Source organism: Stigmatopora argus, chromosome 11 (genome assembly GCF_051989625.1).
Source record: "Stigmatopora argus isolate UIUO_Sarg chromosome 11, RoL_Sarg_1.0, whole genome shotgun sequence".
NCBI classification, from domain to species: Eukaryota; Metazoa; Chordata; class Actinopteri; order Syngnathiformes; family Syngnathidae; genus Stigmatopora; species Stigmatopora argus.
In genome coordinates this window covers 10,271,827-10,292,463 of record NC_135397.1, presented here as the reverse complement: position 1 = coordinate 10,292,463, position 20,637 = coordinate 10,271,827, and the positions used below count along the sequence as shown (strand labels likewise).

Below are 20,637 nucleotides of genomic sequence, written 5' to 3'. Positions count from 1 at the left end.
ATCTCCCACCACATCTGAATCAAATGATCAACTCATCTGCAAGCTGTCAAGGAGCTTGATCATTATCCTGATTATTTGATTTTGGTGGAGGAAGACATGGACAATAGACTGGATAGGGGCCCTCAAGTACTGAAGTTGGAGACCCCTGTTATAGAGACTCGAATCATTTTTGAGTCTCTCTGCATCGGACAAAAAGAAAAAGCAGACCAAGCCAGGAAGCTTCAAAGTCATCATGGGTAGGTCTAATAGTTTAATCTAACCCACCCCCCTCCTATGGCTTTAATGTTGCTTGCCTTTTGCAGTGGGACACAGCCCTGCTGAAAGAGTGAAGGAGAGATGGCATAATTGGAAGAAAAGCCTTACTGGTAAGAATCCTTTTAATTGTGACAGAAAATACCTAACTTGTTTTTTTTGTTCATTTCCCAGAGGACTTTTGCACTGCTGGATGGCCTATGTGAACATTTCTCAAATTGAATAAAAAATGTTCTTGAATTGTGTACATGTCTTATTCTTCATTTACCTAGCAAAATAATGCACATCATTTGACAAGTATAAGACTTTATTAAAAGGAAAACATTAACATCACATTGAGGTGTTGGTTGTTTGGGTCAATCACTTCTCCACCTGCAGACATGATGAAAACACTTAGAACAATAATTTTTTGGTACAATTCTAAGTGTTTAATCTTAAAATATCGACTAAATAATATCCTTTTAAGGTCTAGTCTCACTTTGCCAGAGAGCTGCAGACTACTTATATGAAACATACAAGATAATGTTTTAATATTGCATTTAACTTGGATGAGTACTGTACAATATTATACAATAAACACTTGCTAAAGTGGAGAATCCATATCTGCAACCAAAAGAAATAGCGTTATAGAGACTGTAGATTCAACAGATAGGATTGGGTGTTTTTTTTAACTAGTTTACCTTGATCTGGCCCAGTGTCCTGGCAGAAAGGCCACTTCCTTCAAAAAGTGAATCCCACTATGTCAGCACCTGCAACATCTAGGCCAGGTGTCAATCGGCCATCAGTTGCCACGGAAAGGCCACTTCCTCCAAAAAGTGGCTAGCTGCATGTTGATGCTAAACAGAGAAAACTTGCAACAACAAAAAAAGCAAAAGTGTATATAGTAAGGCTTTTTTCTTTAAAAAAATCGACATAGTATAGTAAGGCTAAGAAAGTCGGAGAATAAATCTGACTTCTGATTCGTCTCCTAGTTATTGCTGTGGTCCAGTGGCAAAAATATTGATTCAGAACTTGAGGTGGGAATCAGGAGTGAGTTCAATTCCACTCTTTGCAATTCACAAATTGTTTATTGAGGTGATGAAAATGATAAATATAACTTCCAATCATATCATTTCAGAAGTCACTGTGGTCCAGTGGCAAAGACAATGGGTCAGAACTTCAGGTGGACTCAAGTTCAAATCAGGAGTGAGTTCAATTCCACTATTTGCAATTCTCAAATTGTTTATTGAGGTAATGAAAAGGATAGATATAACTTCCAATCATATCATTTCAGAAGTCACTGTGGTCCAGTGGCAAAGACAATGGGTCAGAACTTCAGGTGGACTCAAGTTCAAATCAGGAATGAGTTCAATTCCACTCTTTGCAATTCTCAAATTGTTTATTTAGGTAATGAAAAGGATAAATATAACTTCCAATCATGTATAGGCGGGCCGCCTCGTGGTGTAGTGGGTAAGTCACCTGCCTGCGACGTGGGTGTCGAGGGTTCACGTCCCGGTGTCGCCGGTCAACGACTGTATGGTGTCGGCAGTCGGCCGAAGGCCGACTGTCGAACACCACCAGGAACCCCCCCTCCCAACTGTCTTCCGGTCAGCCTTCGGCTGACCGGAAATATTGTTTTGCTGAAAAAAATGACTAAGTCTTTATTTGAATGAAAAAAGGATTACCCATTTACTGAACTACTAGCGTAGTGATTAGTCAAACGAGAGCGGGATTCGAACCCCCATCTCCCACATGGCAGTCAAATCCAGTAACTTGAGGTCTGTCTGACCCATTGTCTTTGCCACTGGACCACAGTGACTTCTGAAATGAGATGATTGGAAGTTATATTTATCATTTTCATCACCTCAATAAACAATTTGAGATTTGCAAAGAGTGGACTTGAACTCACTCCAGATTTGAACTTGTGTCCAACTTCAATTTCAACCCATTGTTCTTGCCACTGGACCACAGTGTCTTCTGAAATAAAGTGATTGGAAGTTATATTTATCCTTTTCATTACCTCAATAAACAATTTGAGAATTGCAAAGAGTGGAATCAAACTCACTTCTGATTTGAACTTGAGTCCACCTGAAGTTCTGACCCATTGTCTTTGCCACTGCACCACAGTAAAGTTGGAAGTTGTATTTATCCTTTTCATTACCTCAATAAACAATTTGAGAATTGCAACGAGTGGAATTGAACTCACTCCTGATTCCCGCCTCATGTTCTGACCCAATGATTTTGCCAGTGGACCACAGCAACAACTAGAAGATGAAGAATCAGAAGTCAGATTTATTCTCCAACTCTCTTAGCCTTACTTGCTATGTCATTTTTTAAAGAAAAAAAGCCTTACTATACTATGTCATTTTTTAAGAAAAGCCTTACTATACAATATCGTTTTTTAAGAAAAAAAAGGCTTCCTCTACTATGTCATTTTTCAAGAAAAAAAGCCATGCTATACTATGTCGTTTTTTAGGAAAAAAAAGCCTTACTATACTATGTCGTTTTTTAAAGGAAAAAAGCCATACTATACTATGTCGTTTTTTAGGGGGGAAAGCCATACTATACTATGTCGTTTTTTAGGGAAAAAGCCTTCCTCTACTATGTCGTTTTTCAAGAAAAAAAGCCATGCTATACTATGTCGTTTTTTAGGGGGGGAAAAGCCATACTATACCATGTCGTTTTTTAAGAAAAAAAGCCTTACTATACTATGTCGTTTTTTAAGAAAAAAAGCCATGCTATACTATGTCGTTTTTTTAGGGGGGGAAAGCCATACTATACTATGTCGTTTTTTTAGGAAAAAAAGCCTTACTATACTATGTCGTTTTTTAAGGAAAAAGCCTTACTATACATGGTCTTTTTTAAACAAAAAAGCCTTACTATACATGGTCATTTTTTAAGAAAAAAGCCTTACTATATATGGTCTTTTTTTGTAAATAAAAAGCCTTACTACACTATGTCGTTTTTAAAGACAAAAAAGCCTTACTATACTGTGTCATTTTTAAAGAAAATAAGCCTTACTATACTATGTCGTCTTTAAAGAAAAAAGCCTATACTATGTTGTTTTTTAAGAAAAAAGCCTTACTATACTATGTCGTTTTTTACGAAAAAAAGCCTTACAATACTATGTCGTTTTTTTAAAGAAAAAAGCCTTACAATTCTATGTCATTTTTTAAGAAAAAAAGCTTTACTATACTATGTCGTCTTTTAAGAAAAACGCTTTACTGTACATGGTTGTTTCTTTTAAATAAAAAAGCCTTACTATACATGGTAATTTTTCAATAAAAACCCTTAATATACATGGTCATTTTTAAAGAAAAAAGCCTGACTATATACATAGTATTTATTTTTTTAAACAAATAAAAGCTTTACTTTACATAGACCACTTTTTTAAAAAGAAAAAGCCTTACGATGTCCAGCCATTCAAGTCATTTTGCATGCCAGCTTTACGTTTGTACCAAATCTCGGGGTATTCTTTGCTCAGTTATGAAGCACGTCTAATAAGATGAATAAATATTTGACATTATCGTCGACAAGGAAAAAGAGTGTCGCCAAACTTTCGTCAAAACATATACATATAGACTGGAGATTCAACAGATACGATTAGGTCTTTTTACCTTGATCTGGCCTAGTCTCCTCTCCTGTAACCTCAAGGATGCATGTCCTGGGCGCACAGGAATAGCTGCATCTCGATGCTAAATAGGAAAAAAATGTGGGAGAAAAAAGCAACAGTTATCATATATAGATATTCAATAGATAGGCTTAGTTGTTTTTGTTGGCACTAGTTTTACCTTGATCCGGGTGTGTGTTCTTAGCACAGGAAGAGCTGCATGATGCTAAACAGGGGGAAAACTTGATTTAACCAAGCTATTTAGGAGTTGCCAAACAATTATTACAGGAAAGGCAAATCTTCCAAGAAATTTAATAAACAATCAAGATAAAGAATGAAAATAAGTTACTGAGTACTTCGTGCTATTTTCCCCCTTTCCAGACAAGGCGATTACATATGCAGACTATCATTAACTGATAGGAGAAAGTTGGGTTAACAGTTTTTGTATAAATTATTTTTTTGTGAAAACAGAACAATGACAAATTGGAAATGGGCGCTTAGCACTCGCAAGGAAAACTATCATTATACACTACACACCGGGAACAAAATGCCTCTGGATGTCATTTTAGTGTGAGCTTTTTCCCAACAAACTGTCTACTAATGCCGCGGCTTTGTTTGATTAAATTAAGTCTTTCTACGCGACTCAATAATGGAGAGAAAACGGACAACATACTTTATAAGTCAAATGGCTAGCGTCGTCGTGATGCTAATGCTAAAAGGAACCCAAACTTAAATTGTCGACGGTGTGTTCAACCTGGCATTAAACTAATAGATTTGTTAACATTTTGGGCTCAATTGATTGTTAGAAAATCTCCCGGTAGCGTGATTAAAATGCACTTAGGCCAGTAAATTGCTCAACGCCTTACCTCGTCGGCATGCTAGTCGTCCCTCAGCGTGGAAACGGCCGTTTGAAAGGGCGAGATACTGCGCATGTGCAGCTGCCTCGGCAATAGGCGTAACCACGCCCATATTGTCCCGTCATATTGATTGCGTAACCACGCCCATATTGTCCCGTCATATTGAATGTGGAAAAGATGGTGGTTTGTCGTCCCAACTCGATGTCCATGTTTTGAAGATGACATACAATAGTTGTGATTTTTGTGGTCTTGATGCTATAAAACAGTATGTGTCAGTACACTAATTTGACCAAATATTGAGTAATATTTTTACTTAGTATTCTACACCAACTCACCTTTATTCCAGGCCACCTGACTCCATTAAAAGTTTAACATTTGAAACACAAAGAATGCTTCATTGTATTGTATACAATAACTCAGTGGTGGACAGTCAGGGCCTGCAAGGCCTTCTCTGCTGCTAAAAATATCTGAATCACAGACAGATGTTAATTATTATTTGTCCATGAAACTTATTAAATAATTCCAAATTGTCTCTCAGCTTCCTTTCATTGCTTTCCCCTGGTTGCGCTATTTCCAAGTGTGTTTTCATATTTAAGCATTTAACCCGATGTAAGCGCTGGATCCAAAAACAAAGGAAACTATGCGGGGGCTTCTTTCTCTCAGTGTTGAGAGAAATACGGATTTACATTACCATCTGTACACTAATAAATACTAAAGTGTTTAATGGGACGTCGGGCAAAATACAAAACGACCTGATCACAGCTATTGCTGAAATGATGGGGGAAGAGGTCAGAAGGGAAATTAATAATGCACCGTTTGAGACGACAGACGCGAGTAATCAGGGTCGCAGGGGGTGCTGGAGCCTATCCCAGCTGACTTTGGGCCAGAGGCAGGGCACACCCTGAATTGGTGGCCAGCCAATCGCAGGGCACAAGAAGACATTCACGCTCAGTCATATCTAGGGGCAATTTATAGTGTCCAATCTGCCTACCATTCTTTGGAATGTGGGAGGAAACCGGAGCACCCGGAAAATACCCACACAGGCCTCAGGAGAACATGCAAACTCCACACATTTGGACCGAGCTGGATTTGAACCCAGGTCCCCCACTGTGAGGCCGACACGCTAACCACTCACCCGTCGGGCTGCACAGGTTATTATTGCTTTTTTAATGTGTCGCAGCTGTAGCTGGAGTAAAGGTTTTATAGTCATAAATTAGTTATTGAGGGTGGGATTGATTCAGATGCAGCACTACTGAAGGCCTGCACGGCCCGCCACTGGTTGGAACGAAAACCCGCACCCACTGTGGGCCTTTCTGGAATAGTTTGGAGACCCTTGTACTAGAGTAACTATTTGGTCATGTGACACCCATTGCTAAGTAACCTTGTCATGGAGCCCTGCATTAAATTATTAACCGGCTGCATGGAGCAGCTATTTCCAGTTGAATCGCCTTGAAGCTCTATGTACACAATGTCTTTATTTCTGTACCACGACCTGGTAAGAACAGCAGTGGCCGACCAGGTGGTCGCACCCTTTGCTTGTCACCTGTGTCACCTTGTGCTGCTGTGTGAGAGCGTTGAGGAGCCAGAACACTTCAGCCAGCTAGTGGAGGCAGCTCGAACCTTGGCAAAAGCAACTGACAACATGACAGCAGTGGCCTGGAAGTAAGAAGGATTTATATCAAGCGGAAATGAACAATTTTCACTGTATTTACAATTTTTTAAATATATATATTATATTTAGATATGATAGTGTTTCCATATGGTTATAACTGTAATACTTAATTAATACACTTCTTCATAATTGTACTTGTATTTAGTATGGTATGTAGTAATAACTGTGGCCATGTCTACTATATCTGTAATATTGGAGGGATTATTGTATACAGTTTATGTGGTTTGTTCTATTTATCTAAGATTTTGTGTTGGCACTCTAGATTAGCAACATATTGGGATTCATTGGTGTATCTAAACTGTATATCAGTAACACTGATAATCCAACAACAACAAAATACTTTTTGTTTATTTCCAGACAGGTCAGCGAGACTGATGATGATGTGCTGCGTAAGGAGATGGGCTCACTATTAGAACCAATCACAGTGTCAGGCCAACATGTGCTGTTGGTAGCTCAGAAGCTCAGCATCCAGCCCACCTTGACGGAGCACAAAGAGGAACTTGTCAATGCTGCGCAAACACTTTTTCTGGGAGTGGTCAAAGTATGGATTGCTTCACCATAATACGTTTCTCCATAGCAATGACCCTCACATAGACAATGATAATTGTAATACTGCATTGCAGTGCTGTGGTGCAACAGTGTAAAACCTTACCGAGGTTGTTGTATCCACGTTCTAAGACTTCCTATTTTTGCCCTTTTTTGCAGGTTCTGCTGGTGCATGACAATTCTACAGTGAGAAAAGTCCTTTCAGCTGCCACTCGGGTGTCCGAGCACCTCTCTGAGCTGGCGTCCTGCTCAGACCTCCGCTCTCTGCTCAGGGTATTTCAGGTCTTCTCCGATGCCTTGCTTCTCCTCAGCCATCTGACTGGGGAAAGGGCAGACTCATTAAAGGACCCCCTGCAGGCCAAAGACCTTCGAGACTACCTAGAGACTCTCAGGCGGTGCGTACCCATGATTCACACTGCTACCTGCACCGCCATCAAACACCCGACGAGTAAGGAAGCTGAAGTTGCCAAGAGCTACATACTTGACAAGGTGAAGAGCACGGTGTCTGACATTGTCAGCACACTGAAAAACGAATGTCAAGGAGGACCTCCAGGACCCTGTGGTTTTTACACAAAAAAGAGGAAAGATTTGTCTGAAGTACTAGAAAGTTGGTCCAACTCGTCGACGCCGCCAGGTCGTGACTTGGACTGCCTGCTTCGAGATCTTGTCTTTCACTGCATGGCCGTGGCCAGCTGTTCTCGGGGAGAGTTCCAGCAGGAGCTGGTGCTCCACTGTCGAAACCTTCTTCACTTGTGGACTGACATAAAACTGATTATAAAGTCCCTGCAGGATCATGAGGGTCGTCTTCAAAACATTTGCGCTTCATTACAGGAGCTCCAACAGGGTCTCGACAGAGCAATGATGACCGCCATTCTTCACCAACTATTGGATGTATTTCTGATCACAACATCTGCATTCCAAGAACTTTCCAGAGCGGTGAGACAAAGTTTAGATGCAGACGCCTCCACACAGATCGATCTTGGCTTTCTTCAGGCACAAGTGGAAGAGTTCAGTTGCTACTTGGATAGAATTATCCAGGTTGCCATTTTTTTCTCTGCTGTAGCTAATGATGCCAAGAGCCTCGAGAATGTGGAGAACTCCCGAGTGTGTCTCACCAGATTCGGAGCCCAAATTGCTTCTTTGGCCCTAGAACTGGCTGACAACACTGTGGAAACACTTCAAAAGCTTCAGGAAATGTTTCCCAAATGGAAAGAAGGGGTGAAGCAACTCCAGGATGCGCTCAGCATTGTCATAGACATCAGGGCGTTTACGAGTTTTGCCATTAAAGAGATGATGAATGAACGCGACGGTTGTGACATTGCATACAGTAAGCGTAGCTTCGAGCTCTTCAAGGATCACACGACCAAGCTAATGTGCCACATGAAGCTGGTGATGGACTTCACCAGGAGGTACCTGGACCACAGCGAAGACGCTATTTACAGGAACGGCCTTTTGGTGCTGCTTAAACAAGCTCGGCATTGTCAAAGCAAAATGAACAGATTGGTCAGTGACATGCTTTTAGGTCAAAAACTGGATGTGGAGCACTATTCAAACTTTTCTGACAATGCTTCGGCTGCTATCCACCTTTTTGAGGTTCTCATGGAACGACTGGATGGCACCCGGCAACCAGATCTACTCAGTCCTTTGTGGGAGGATGCGCATAAACTTGATCTTTCAGAAGATGAGTCTTGCAACTTCGAGGAGCCTGGGCTGGGAAACTTGGGCTCCCCAATTCTGGATGTCATTGAATCAGAAAGGGAGGAGTCAGAGTTGGATAAAGAATGGATGGAAATGGAGCTGTTTTCTGAATTTGCTCATAATTCAGACATAGAAGACGATTTGGAGGAGCTTAAAGTTGAGCAGACGCCTTTCGAATTTGAACTTTTACCCCTCCTACAAGAAGTTGTGACCGTAACAAAAGCAAAAGATGTGGCAGTCCTCAGCCGGGCGTGCACTGGTGTTCTGGAGCTGTCGAACTGCTACTCCCAGGCAGCAAGGGATGCTTTAGCCATGATGGACTGTAAGATTTTGGAAAGCTTTCGGGCTGAACTGCTGTCATTAACACCTCAGCTCGTCCAGACGGCTCAAGAAATGGCAATGAGTTCCTCACTGGGCATGGAGAACGTTGGTAGACTCTGCACTCGGTTTTCTGACCTCGTCAAAAATATTCGCAAGGTTCTGCTGCCGGAAAGCGAACCCTGGTTTCACCTGGTTCACGCTGATCTGCGTCCAGGTCAGTCAAGGCAAGCCGATGTGAAACGGGAACTTACTGAAGTGATTAACCGGTGTGCTGACACGGTGCAGCTGCTGACATCGTCACACGTGAGCCCTCCAAAGGAAAACCAGGAGACGCTGACTCTCTTGCACAACAAACTGAAGAAAGCCCAGAACAACACGAGATGCCTGATGGAGTTCATGGCTTCATCTGACCCTCAGGTCGATCAGCTAGAGGGGCTGTGCGTCCTCTGGGGTTTATCCGTTCAAATTCTACTGAATTCCCTGGACCGGATTTTAGGAACGTCAGAGATGACCAGCCGTCACACTCCTCAAATGCGACTTTCATTTTTATCGGAGAGCTCGCTGAGAATCCAAGACGCTACAAAGCTAACGAGTCTGAGTTGTAAAAGTCAGTTTCAATCGAAAGAGTTGACTGCTTACGAAGGGGAGCTGAAGATGTTGACTGAGCACTACCTCAAAGCTGCGGACGATCTTGGGATAATGCCTTGTGTCATGCGGCTCATAAAGACAGAGCTCCTTCATAGGACTCTTATCATTAAGATAAAAGAGCTCTTTGGGCTTTTAAGCAAGGCAAATGAAAATTATGAGACAACACTCAACATGTTGGTCACCCTTGCTCATTTTGCAGCAGAGCACGCCGGGGAGGGCGAATCCGACAAAGCGAGGGAAAGTTTCGAAAATTCAGCCAGCTTACTTCTTGAAAATATAAAAGACGCTACCCGAAATGTGGAGGACAGCTTCGACTACATGCAAGATTCCTGCGAACGGGCTACCCTGCGCGCCATTAATGCCAATATGTCTTTTTTGATGTCTGACATCTTCAGCCAGCTACGCCTGATGGCACAAACCTGCTCAATTACTGACACATTCGATCTGGAGGTCAAGATTCAATGCTGGTCAGCCAAAGCTCACTATTTGGTTGAAGAGATTACAAAGCAAGATGGGATCACCCAGGAGGTAAAGGAGAACATCAGAACGGGACTTCAATGCACGCCAACAAAAGGATCTATTCCAAATGTCATCACAACAACCATCGAAAAGCGATACAATGATGGAAATAAAGCTTCATGGCAGACATGTGAATATGTTGCCGGACTAAAGATGTCGGCTTGGACTCAATTTGGATCAACAAGTAGAGCAAAATATGTAAGTAGTCATATTTATTTTGTGGTTAACTCACCTACTTCACGCCTTCCGAAACATTAAGTGCTTTAAAACGTGCATGCAACTATTATTGTTGTTGGTTCTTGTTTTTTCGGGGTACTTTGGCTTTGTCCAATATTTTTATTCATTTGTAGGACTCTGGGGGTGAATTTGAAAAACACGCTCACAAATCTAACAATAATCAAATCAAAAGGAATGAAAATAATGGTCCATGTCTGGTAATTAATGAATCAACAATTCTTGATTGTTGATGGCGTACAATGAACGTGTTTTAGAATTTGTTTTAATGTTAAATAAAACAGATCGATGTCGTTATTTCACGTCTGAAATGATTCCTCAGTATGTCTGCCAAATGGTAGCCGAGCTAACATGAGTAGGGTTCTTGTAAAAAATATTAGCCATGGACGTTTTTATATTTCTGTGCAGCTATCTGGCTTGTGTGGGTTTTCTCCGGGTACTCCGGTTTCCTCCCACATCCCAAAAAAAATGCATGGTAGGGTGGATAAACATTCTCAATTGCCCCTAGCTGTGAGAGTGGACGTGAATGGGTGTCTAAATCTTCCATAGTTGTCTGAATGGCTACAGCACCCCCCGCAACCCTTGTGAAGATAAGCGGTATGGAAAAAATACAGAATGAATTTCTGTGCAGGGTGTTTTTCGATTTACAGACGCATCTTCACTGACCTCCACCTCCTTATATCTGAAGCAAGAAAGCGCCATCTGGGATCCCGAAGACAACAAGATAGTCCAGGAGACCACAAAGATGGCGGAGACACTGTGTCACATGACCCATTACCTGAGAAAAAGAGGGCCGTTACTGGTATGGACTTATAAGGGAATAATTTGTTTTATACAAATATCCTACTATTTAATATTACATTATCTTTTGAATTTTGCTGTTGATTCATTTAGAACAAAGAAGCGTTTGTGATCGCCGTCAAAGATGTGATGTCGGACTGCCAGTCGGTGACGAACTTTCTTCAAGTCATAGCCAACCGTTGCCTGGATGCACAATGTGGACTGGAACTGGCCCACATCGTGGAGCAGATTCTCACCATCACCAACCAGCTCAGCATTCTTTCTAGGTGAGAAAAACACAGGCTCAAAAATGAAACGTAACTACAAAAAAACGTAATGATACGTTATACATACTCTAGCGTCAATTCTCTCACACCTGGCTGCAAGTCATCTGATGAGATTGTGGTGAAGAACACGCAAAATCTTCTGCATACGGTCCTGAAAGGCGTCCGCGCTGCAGAGACGGCCTGCGTCACAGTAAATAGGACAGACGTGCATTTGTTTTAGTGAATGAGATTAGAGAACCTGAAATGGATGCAAATTCTCCTTTTGAGGGTTTAAAACAGCCTGAGCCAAACTCAGATGAAGCCGAGGCGACCGCATTGTGCTTCCAGTGGAGGAGGAAGTTGGAGATGCACAGATTCCAAAAGACCTCCAACCCTGAAACGGAAGAACGAGGTTTGAGGAACATTACACCAAGTCTCGCATCGCCTTTTTAAGGTGGCTTCGACTTGCCTCCTCAAAGGAAAGGTCACAATAGACATGTCCCACGATGTTTGCCTTAAAGAGATATTTTGCTTTGTGACATGTTAATTTTATTTGTAAATTGTGTAGAACGATAGAACTGCATACGGTAACACGCAAAATGCCTTTTGTTTTGAAGTGAACAGCATTTCTCAACCTGAAAAGATAGAAAAGCCAAACGTTACACACAAAAAATTGAAACGTTTCTACACAAGCTGTGAAACTTTGAGGTCATTCCAAGGAAAATTGTCAAAATTATTGGCCTACGAAATGGGGTCAAACATTTTGGAACACCCTGTATTTAATGTAGTCTGTCACCCAGCTGGAGTGAAATACATTCCAACTCAATACTTTTCTACATCAGGTGCTTGCGCAGATATTTAATTCATATTTAGATATGGACAGGACAACGTATTCAAAAGCTGATTAAAATAAAGGATATTCACCAATACACATACAATGAACATGTCATTTAAAAATGTTTTGAAATCAATTTTTAAAAATCCAATATGACTTCAGTTTCAAATACAAACCCTTTTGAGGCAACACATCTGATATAAAAACATTTAAAACAAGTCTTAATTGAAGTTCAGCTGCAAAAACAAGTTTTAGTTCAGTTAAAAAAAGGGACACTCGAATCTCCTTAATTCACATTAGAGAACATCATTTCCATGTCAGAGATTAATTCAATTGTTTCTCATGTAATGAGTATTGCAATTTCTTTTGACATTTGGGTTTAACCGGAAGCTATTATCACAATTATATAAATGTAATGAATATAAATATATATTAATTTTAACGATGAAAAGATACTCCAATTATTATTGTTTTTGGATAGACCTATTATGTTAAAAGTTACTTACAATTGTCGCTAAAAAAAGTTTACTTTATGAAATGTAGACCATATTAACATAACTATCGATTATGTGTAAATTTGATATTCACTACACTAAATGTAGTTTAAAGAGCATTTCACATTTCCGGTTGAAATATATTGTGAGTGAATGCAATACGTAAAGACAACATGAATCTTGTTGTATGAATTTGGTCTAATAGTGCAGCTATTTAACTTCCTAACAAATCCATAACTAAACTAAATTACCACAGATCATTAACATACTCACTCTCAAACCACCCACATGACTACCGACCGGTATGTGAAAAGCGAAAGTACATAAATAGAGTCATAGCTAAATATCAACTGGCATGTATCATCATATAAAAATTCAACGCTTTACTGGGAGAAAGGAGACGCTGTGGGATCAAATGTTTTGAAGACCTCTTTAAGAGTCCTGTCTTCCAGATCTTCTTCCTTCATCTGCTTGAGTTCATCCGCGAGAACGTCCTTCTGTTTCTCAGTAATCTCAACGGGAGCTGGTCCTGCCAATTTGGCCTGTCTGCTGCCCTCGGCGTACTGCGGCCGAATCAAGCCCGCCACTGCCAGGACCGGCAGATTGTGTACTGCGTGCGGGGTGCCGACGCAGTCCTGATGGGGGTGGCGTGGAGGTGAGCCGTCACGCGCTGTCTGATTGTGAGCAGTGCCCCCTTCTGTGATTTTCGTCTCACCTGCTGAGACATGACTCGGGGTTGGAGGAGTATCTTTCTTCACCGGGTTTTTGAGAATACCCACTCTTCTTGGTGGGTCTCCCTGATCCTTTTGAACTGGCTCGGTCTGGCCGCGGGGGTCGTATAGACTGATGCCCCCCAGGATTCGCGTGGGGCTTTCCAGGACTCCCCCAGAGGAAGCCAAACGTGGTGCGTAAGGCGGCAGTTTCTCCGAGAGAGAGGGGCTCACGATGGTTTTTGGCAACTCGGCTTCCACGGCTCCCTCTGCCGTGGCTTCCTTCTGACCTGGCAGCTTAGAATCCAAACTTCCCGTACGCTTGAGTCTGGGGTCTAAGTTCTTGAGCTGACGCGGGTCTACAGGTCTCTCTGTCGAGGAGCCCGACGACAAACGAGCGAAACGTTCCTTTGAACGAGCGCCCGCCAGTCTGGGGTCGGTCGGAGGAGGACTGCTCGGAAGGGAGTGGTCCGGAACACTTGTTCTGTTCATTTGAGCGTCTGCGATTAGAGGCGGCAGTGGTAGATTGATGGAGTGCTCCTGTTTAGGTATGAGAGATGGGATCAGGTCTTCAGCGGCCCAAACCACTGTTTGGGCGAAAGCCGGGCGTTGAAGCAAAATATCCATCCGAATATGGCTGGATTGCTTCAGCTGGCAGCGTGGGTCTCGTAGAACCACACCCGGACTGGCCTCCAGTGGGATAAGGGCCGCTCTGTCCCGGAGTTCCCTCTCCCCGTCCTCGTCTTCATCCCCGGGGAGTTTTTTCTGTGGAACTGACGGGTTTTGCTGGCGGTAAGCGCTGGACTCCACAGGTCTCGGTTTCCTGGGGTCCCTGGATAGTCGTGGTGGATCCATACCTGCGTCAGACTCCTTTTTCATTTCTGGAGCTCTCTGCCGGGGTTCTGCCTTCACACGTGGGTCACTCGGTTGAGTTCGCTCCTTGACAAGTCGAGGGTCACCCACAGGTGGTGCGGGGGCTGCCGTTGTGGTCTTGGACTGCTGCATCTCACTCTGCCTCTTCAGAGATTTGAGGATGGACGTGACGCTGCTCACGTCCTCTTCATCACTGGAGTACCAGTTGGTTATTTCATCTGAAGGGAAAATAAAAACGAGTTCTTATCTCCAAGGACAAAAAAAACAAGTTTAGGACCCGAATGGAGACTTGCCTCTAATTGTATTCTTATCATCTTGACTCTCTGCACCCCGTGAATTGCTCTCATGTGGCTTTGACTCTGCCTGCTGCTGAGTCAGGTGTAGAATGATGGCTTTCTGCACCGCTGACGGTAACGACTCTAACGGGACATCTGGAATTTGCTGCTGGAGTTTTGGGATCTGCTTCGGTCCGGGTTCTACTAGCACAAAACAAAAAGATCCACTTTACTTTAGGCGCCTGTTCTGTCACACTGCTATTAACATGACACTAACCTTGATGGCCCACCGACTGTTTTTGCAGCAGGTTGTTGAGAAGCTCCAGTGGGTTCTGGCCCATTGGTGGAAAAGGAAATAGGTTCTGCAGCATCTGAAGTTCAGGTCCTGGAGGGAATGGAGGCCTCTGACAGTTTATATTTCCATGAAAACCTGGTGGCGGACCAGATGGAATTGGCTGCTGCATTGGGTATCCATGGGGGATCTGCTTTCCGGGAGGACTCATGGCACTCATGGGTGGTCCAGGTGGGTAGCCCACAGGACCTGGTGACCCTATGGGGGGGATTGTGGTAGCGTCGGGGCCTGGAGACATCAAAGCTCCACTTTGTGGTTCCTCTGGTCTTCCGCTAAACTGGTCAGTGGTTTCGTTGGGATCGGGGCAGTTGGACTCACTGGTAATAAAGAGAGAATGCAGAATTCATTGGAGGCTCGCGGAAAGAATATTTGACCATCTTTTGATTTGACTTACTTCAAAGCAATTTTATGAGCTAGATCGACAGTAGGTTGAACGCTGATTTCAAAGATGGAGGGAATCTTCCCTCCCTGAGAAGACTCATCTGTTGGGCTGGCGTGACCTGGTGTGGGGAGCAAGCCTACACCTGGAGGTGGCTTGGGAAGTGGGGCAATGCCTTGTTTTCTCAGATCTTCCAGCTCCAACTCATCCTCACGAGCATTCTCCTCCTCAGTATTCATGATCTTATGCGCCCGAGAGAGCAGACGGTTCGATTCTTCTGCCTTTGATTCGCTTTGAATATGTCTCACCTTATGGAGCAGATCTTTTGTCACATCAGTCAGGTCATCATGGGAAAATTTGCAGTTGTCGCCTTGATAACATTTGGCTCCGGTGTGAAAGAACTTGCAAGGATATTCACGTTCAAACCCAAATTAAGGAGCCTCACAGAGTCAGCACTTTGCTTTTGCTTTACATGCGCATGCGTAATTATCAATGAAGGATATTGTGCATGTAAATGCAATGATCTCCTTTGCTGCAGTATCCCTGGAGGTAGAATTTACAAAGTTCCCTCTTTTTATCCGGGATGACCAGCTCATGTTCAAATTTACACTGCTCTCCCTGCAGAAGAGATACTCGGGTTTACTGTTTGATGCATTTTTTGAACACCAGGAATTTCCTAGGATTTTCGCTCTACCTCGAGCAGAACCTTGAAAAGGGAGTTATCACATTCATCAGTTTGTGTGCTTATTGAGGGACTTGTTTGATCTAGTTATAGTTACACAAGTTTCTCATCTATTTTGCGACCTATGGAGACCAAACCCGTCAAATTTACAGAAGACACCTGTAATCTCTTACCATATCTTGACAAGTTATGGACATCTTTTTGCACTGTAACAATGGAGAGTTTCTTCATTGTCACTTGCCTGAGTAACTTTAATGATGCCAAACATTTCAAGGCTTTGATTGAGTTATAGGCCATCATTTCCAAAAAGTCAAGTCAGTATTTGGCAGTAATCACTCACTATCCAAAACAAATGTTCACAACTGAAGTGCTGCCCCCTACCTACCCTGTCCAGCATCTACAAATCACGGTGCCTTAGAAGGGCATTCATTATAAAAGACAATATGCATCCTGGCTTCCACTACTTCAACCTGCTGCCCTCTGGAAGGCGCTACAGAGCCATAATAGCCAAGACAAACAGACTCAAGCACAGTATCATCCCAAGAGCTGTCACCATACTCAACTCGAGTTCTGCAACTAGGACCTAATCAAGACTTATTACTACTACTTATACTACTTATTTATTATGTTGACCACTTATTTATCTATTACTATTTTGTGATTATTTATTTATCATTACTATATACTGATTATCAATGTGTTTGTTGTGGTGAAAGCTTTAAATCTCATTATACTTATATACTGACAATAAAAGCATTCAATTCAATTAACTCTCCAGAGCAAGGGCTTTTACCTAAGATGCATTTTTTTCCAAATGACTTCTCTAGTGTTACTAGGTAGAAAACAGCTCTGCCCTAGGCTTTCTAGTTTTAGTTGACCCCTGCATATTTACGGTTTGGCATTTGCACATTTTTGGGAAACCCCATCACTAATTTTGTGACTTGTGTCAAGTCAATAAAACATCTTGTGGAATCAATAGGCAATTACAAAAGTTTTACAGCATTTGGCACGCTTAATAGGTAGATAATTGGTAGTGAACCTTGATACATCGGCCCTCCAGGAAGTACTTGCAAATGTATCTTCCGTTGTGTTCCACTGTGTGCTGACTGATGAATTCTTTGCTCATAATGAGTCGCTTTTTCTGAAAACCAGCATTTTTGACTTCCTGTCAAATAAAAGGGAAAATGTTAGCAACCCCACAACAATTTGCTGCAGGAAACGGTTTTGTGAACATACAGGGGGCATGTCTTCCATGTCCATATCAACCCCTCTGCCTCGTCCTCCACGTCCAATCCAGTGTTTGCCCCCCTTCATCTTTCTATTAAGCGACCCACGTCCTCCACGGCCAGATCCAGGTCCTTTGCCTCTTCCTCTTTGCCCAACTGCAGAGAAAAAAAACATGCATTTGATTACTAACATGCTACCTTGTTTGAGATGAGATATTTAATACGTAAATGATTCCTTACATTTATGTTTCTGGCCTCTCATGTTCCCCCTCCTCCCCATCTGGTCTTTCGGATAGCGGCCCTTCCCCGGGCCAGATGTGGACTCATTGGACTGAAAGTACTCTAATTGACCATCATAGTGGTCCTCTTCATCTCCGTAGTCATAGTTTTCATCGCTGTAATCGCTATATTTGTCAAAATTGCTGCTTTTGTGAGGCGGGGACTTGTGCGAGCTGCCGCGTGGCCCTTTCTGGTCTCTCCCGTGCTGGAAAATGAAGAGTGATAACTGGTAATTATTATCCATCTCCAGGTATATTAGGGTGTATAAACATACCTGAGCATTCTGGAGGTCACAATCGCGTACAGATCCGTGAGTGGGCCTGTTTTTGGGTCTCCCTGGGCGCTCATAGTCAGAGTCATAGCTCTCAGAACTGGAGCTACTCGAAGATGAATGATGCTGAAGAGAGGGATATAAACCGCAAATTGCATTTAGAAACAAATATGCGTGGTAAGATTCTGTATCTTACTTTTTGTCTGTCCCGTCGCCTCCTTTTGGCCTTTCTTTTCTCTCTGGTCTTTTTGTGGCGTTTCCTGGAGTGCCTGTGGGACTTTTCTTCTTTTTCTTTGACTTTTTCCCGGTCCTTCTCCTTTGGCTTTTCTTCGTTTTCAATCACCTCTTTGTGTTCCTCCTCTATCCCTATTCCCTCGTCGTCAATTTCTCCATCTTCCAACTCTCCATCCTCTCTGAAATGATTTAACCATTTACAGACAAAAAAAATGAATGAGCTGTCAAAGATGAATGTGTCATTGCTTTAATGCCAAAATTGTTTGGATATTGAGCATCATTCTTTTAAAGCGCAATTCTATTTGCATTAATATGCAATTTCGTCCAAATATTGTCGAGATTGAACTATTCATTCCTTCATTTTCAGTACTGCTTATCCTCACAAGGGTCGTGGGGGGTGCTGGAGCCTATCCCAGCCAACTACACGACCTGAATTGGTGGTCAGCCAATAGCAGGGCACAAGGAGATGGAGAACCATTCACGCGCACTCCTGCCTAGATTGCAATTTAGAGTGCTCAACCAGCCTAGCATGCTTGTTTTTGGGATTTGGGAGGAAACCGGAGTACCCAGAGAAACCCTACGCAAGCAAAGGATAGTCTGAACCTTAGATTGAACCCTCTCTCAGTATTGTGAGGCCAACCACTCGACCACCGGACTGCAAGATTAGAGTAACACTTTTTTTTAACCAAACTACCATGAGCAATTCAAATGACTTTTTAAATAAAGCACTTTTGTTCAGTTACAACAATGGTTGTTTGTCTAATCATTCATTTTCCATACCGCTTATCCTCAGAAGGGTCACCGAGGGTGCTGGAGTCTATCCCAGCCAACTATGAGCAGCAGAATCAATCTCACACTGTCCATTCCTAAATCACATGCATGCACCACTACACCATCAGTGTAGGAAGCCAAATTTGTCTTCAATATGTTTGATATCCAGACTGCGATCAACTATCCTTACTAGTGAGACAATTTAGCAGACTAGTAGAACAACGGGGGCAAACAAATAGAACATTTACTACGTGACATTTCAGCACATTTGGAAGAAATTTGGCATTGTAGAATAAGCCAGCTACATGTTAGTAGTGATGGAAATCTCTGCACTAGTTACCATCTGCAAGTACATGAGCAGTTAGTTCGTGTTTTTGGAGGTCATTTGTGAGCATTTATTGGATGCCGTTGATACTCATCTCAAAAGCCAATTTACAAATATGCTCATAGTCCCCACTAGAGGGGAACTAATTATATTTCTGGTGAGGCTAAAGTACTTTAAAGCTAGCTTTATGCCCAGGAGATAGTTGTAGTCTGTGACAAAGGTGCTGTCACAGGTTTCTCTAAGCATGAACCATCAGCATCAACATCATGTTAACCCGGAGTGAACAATGGTTCAGCTGCAGTACCTCAAGCGGCCAGCAGAGGAAGCACGTTACTAAAATGGGCGTGTTATAATACGTCATTGCTGCTTGCAGATGGCAACAATGCAGCCAGGAATTTATCCCACCAACACAATGATCAATCATGGTCATGATGATGAGGACGAGGATGATCAAGTTTGCCATTGTATGTAAATGCTCGTGAGTGAGTCGGTTTTTAAAGACACAGAATAGCAGGACATTTAAAGCGACACTTCAATGTACCCAAAAAGCATGCAGGGATTGTAAAAGGGGGGTGGGGGGCACCAGAAAAAAAATGTATAAAGTGGCAAATGATGAAGAGGGGGGAGAAACAGAAAACAAGCATGTCGAGGCACCGCACCGAAACGCACAGATGATTGTGTTAAGAATGACATTAAGATTGTTACTCGACCTTTCGTCCCCTGCCAGCTCAGAGTCTGTCATATTTTTGTCAAAAACGGGGACTGGGGGACTGGAAACCAGGCTCACAGAGGCCATTGGAAATCAAATCTGCTTCACTTCTCTGTCCAGTACGAGATTAATTAAATCAAGCAGTCAATGAGACGATGTGTTGTGACAGATGCCTGAAGACTTTCGACTGCAGGAGAAAAAAAACTCACGGTGTTTCATGTCTCGACAGAGACAGTGTACAGACACTCTCCTCTTTCATACCAATGACGTTTTAACCCTGTGAGCACAGCTCGATACCCCGCTTTGCTATTGTCCCGTCGGTTGACAGCCGCCATGGTGAAAGAAGAGAGCAAACGGAGGGAGAAACAATCTGTGTTGTAACCATGTTCGTTGATTTCAGCATCTTCACGGGATTTCTCAACAGCGATATCATCTCAAAATGGCTACTGAGCACCGCCGCACACATTCCCCAACGCTGTATTCGTCCGCACGTTTATAGCCCAGCGCGGATCTAAGTGGAGCCCACAGATGAGCGCCTGTGATTGGTCTGATTTGCTGAGCGTCACTATAACGACGTTTGCTATTGTTCCAATTTGCAATCAGTCATCTCGCTCACACACATGCACAAGATTCGTAATTTCATTTATGGGAAAATGTGTATTTTTAAATTAATTTCCCATGCCGTTCACTTTTTATATTCTTCATTTTTAAATTTGCATAAGAAAATATGCAAATTGTTTTATTTCGATAACTCATTTTGAGGTATCCAGGTTTTACACAATTTGACCGCTAGAAGTCGCTGGAACCCTCCAAAAATATAAATAAAACAGATTGAAATAT

At 42.6% G+C, this 20,637-nt stretch overlaps 2 protein-coding genes across 34 annotated transcripts; one reads left to right on the top strand and one right to left on the bottom strand.

The window, feature by feature from the left end:
* Positions 1-541: 541 nt before the first annotated feature.
* Positions 542-20,307, bottom strand: zc3h6 (zinc finger CCCH-type containing 6). 33 transcript variants are annotated; one of them, XM_077612457.1, is made up of 25 exons: positions 19,799-20,307; positions 17,955-18,171; positions 17,762-17,884; positions 17,449-17,692; positions 17,219-17,364; positions 17,022-17,147; positions 15,804-15,918; positions 15,316-15,718; positions 14,847-15,238; positions 14,588-14,773; positions 13,099-14,512; positions 11,852-12,017; positions 11,471-11,776; positions 11,197-11,399; positions 11,003-11,114; positions 7,320-7,473; positions 7,023-7,235; positions 6,711-6,847; positions 5,034-6,354; positions 4,708-4,953; positions 4,023-4,067; positions 3,849-3,926; positions 2,438-2,495; positions 2,297-2,347; positions 542-1,102 (listed from the first exon to the last, which is right to left on the bottom strand). In XM_077612457.1, exons 1-13 carry the CDS (start codon positions 19,882-19,884, stop codon positions 11,633-11,635), a joined length of 3,762 nt encoding a protein of 1,253 aa, XP_077468583.1. In that variant the 5' UTR covers positions 19,885-20,307; the 3' UTR covers positions 542-1,102; positions 2,297-2,347; positions 2,438-2,495; positions 3,849-3,926; positions 4,023-4,067; positions 4,708-4,953; positions 5,034-6,354; positions 6,711-6,847; positions 7,023-7,235; positions 7,320-7,473; positions 11,003-11,114; positions 11,197-11,399; positions 11,471-11,632. The 33 variants fall into 33 exon arrangements, with proteins under 33 accessions (XP_077468583.1, XP_077468588.1, XP_077468582.1 ...); XM_077612462.1 differs by lacking the exon at positions 2,297-2,347 and having other exon boundaries at positions 2,393-2,495; XM_077612456.1 differs by lacking the exon at positions 2,297-2,347.
* LOC144084254 (uncharacterized) lies at positions 9,373-11,804 on the top strand. Its single transcript, XM_077612486.1, has 4 exons — positions 9,373-10,300; positions 10,968-11,138; positions 11,231-11,403; positions 11,476-11,804. Exons 1-4 carry the CDS (start codon positions 9,443-9,445, stop codon positions 11,621-11,623), a joined length of 1,350 nt encoding a protein of 449 aa, XP_077468612.1. The 5' UTR covers positions 9,373-9,442; the 3' UTR covers positions 11,624-11,804.
* Positions 20,308-20,637: the final 330 nt, after the last annotated feature.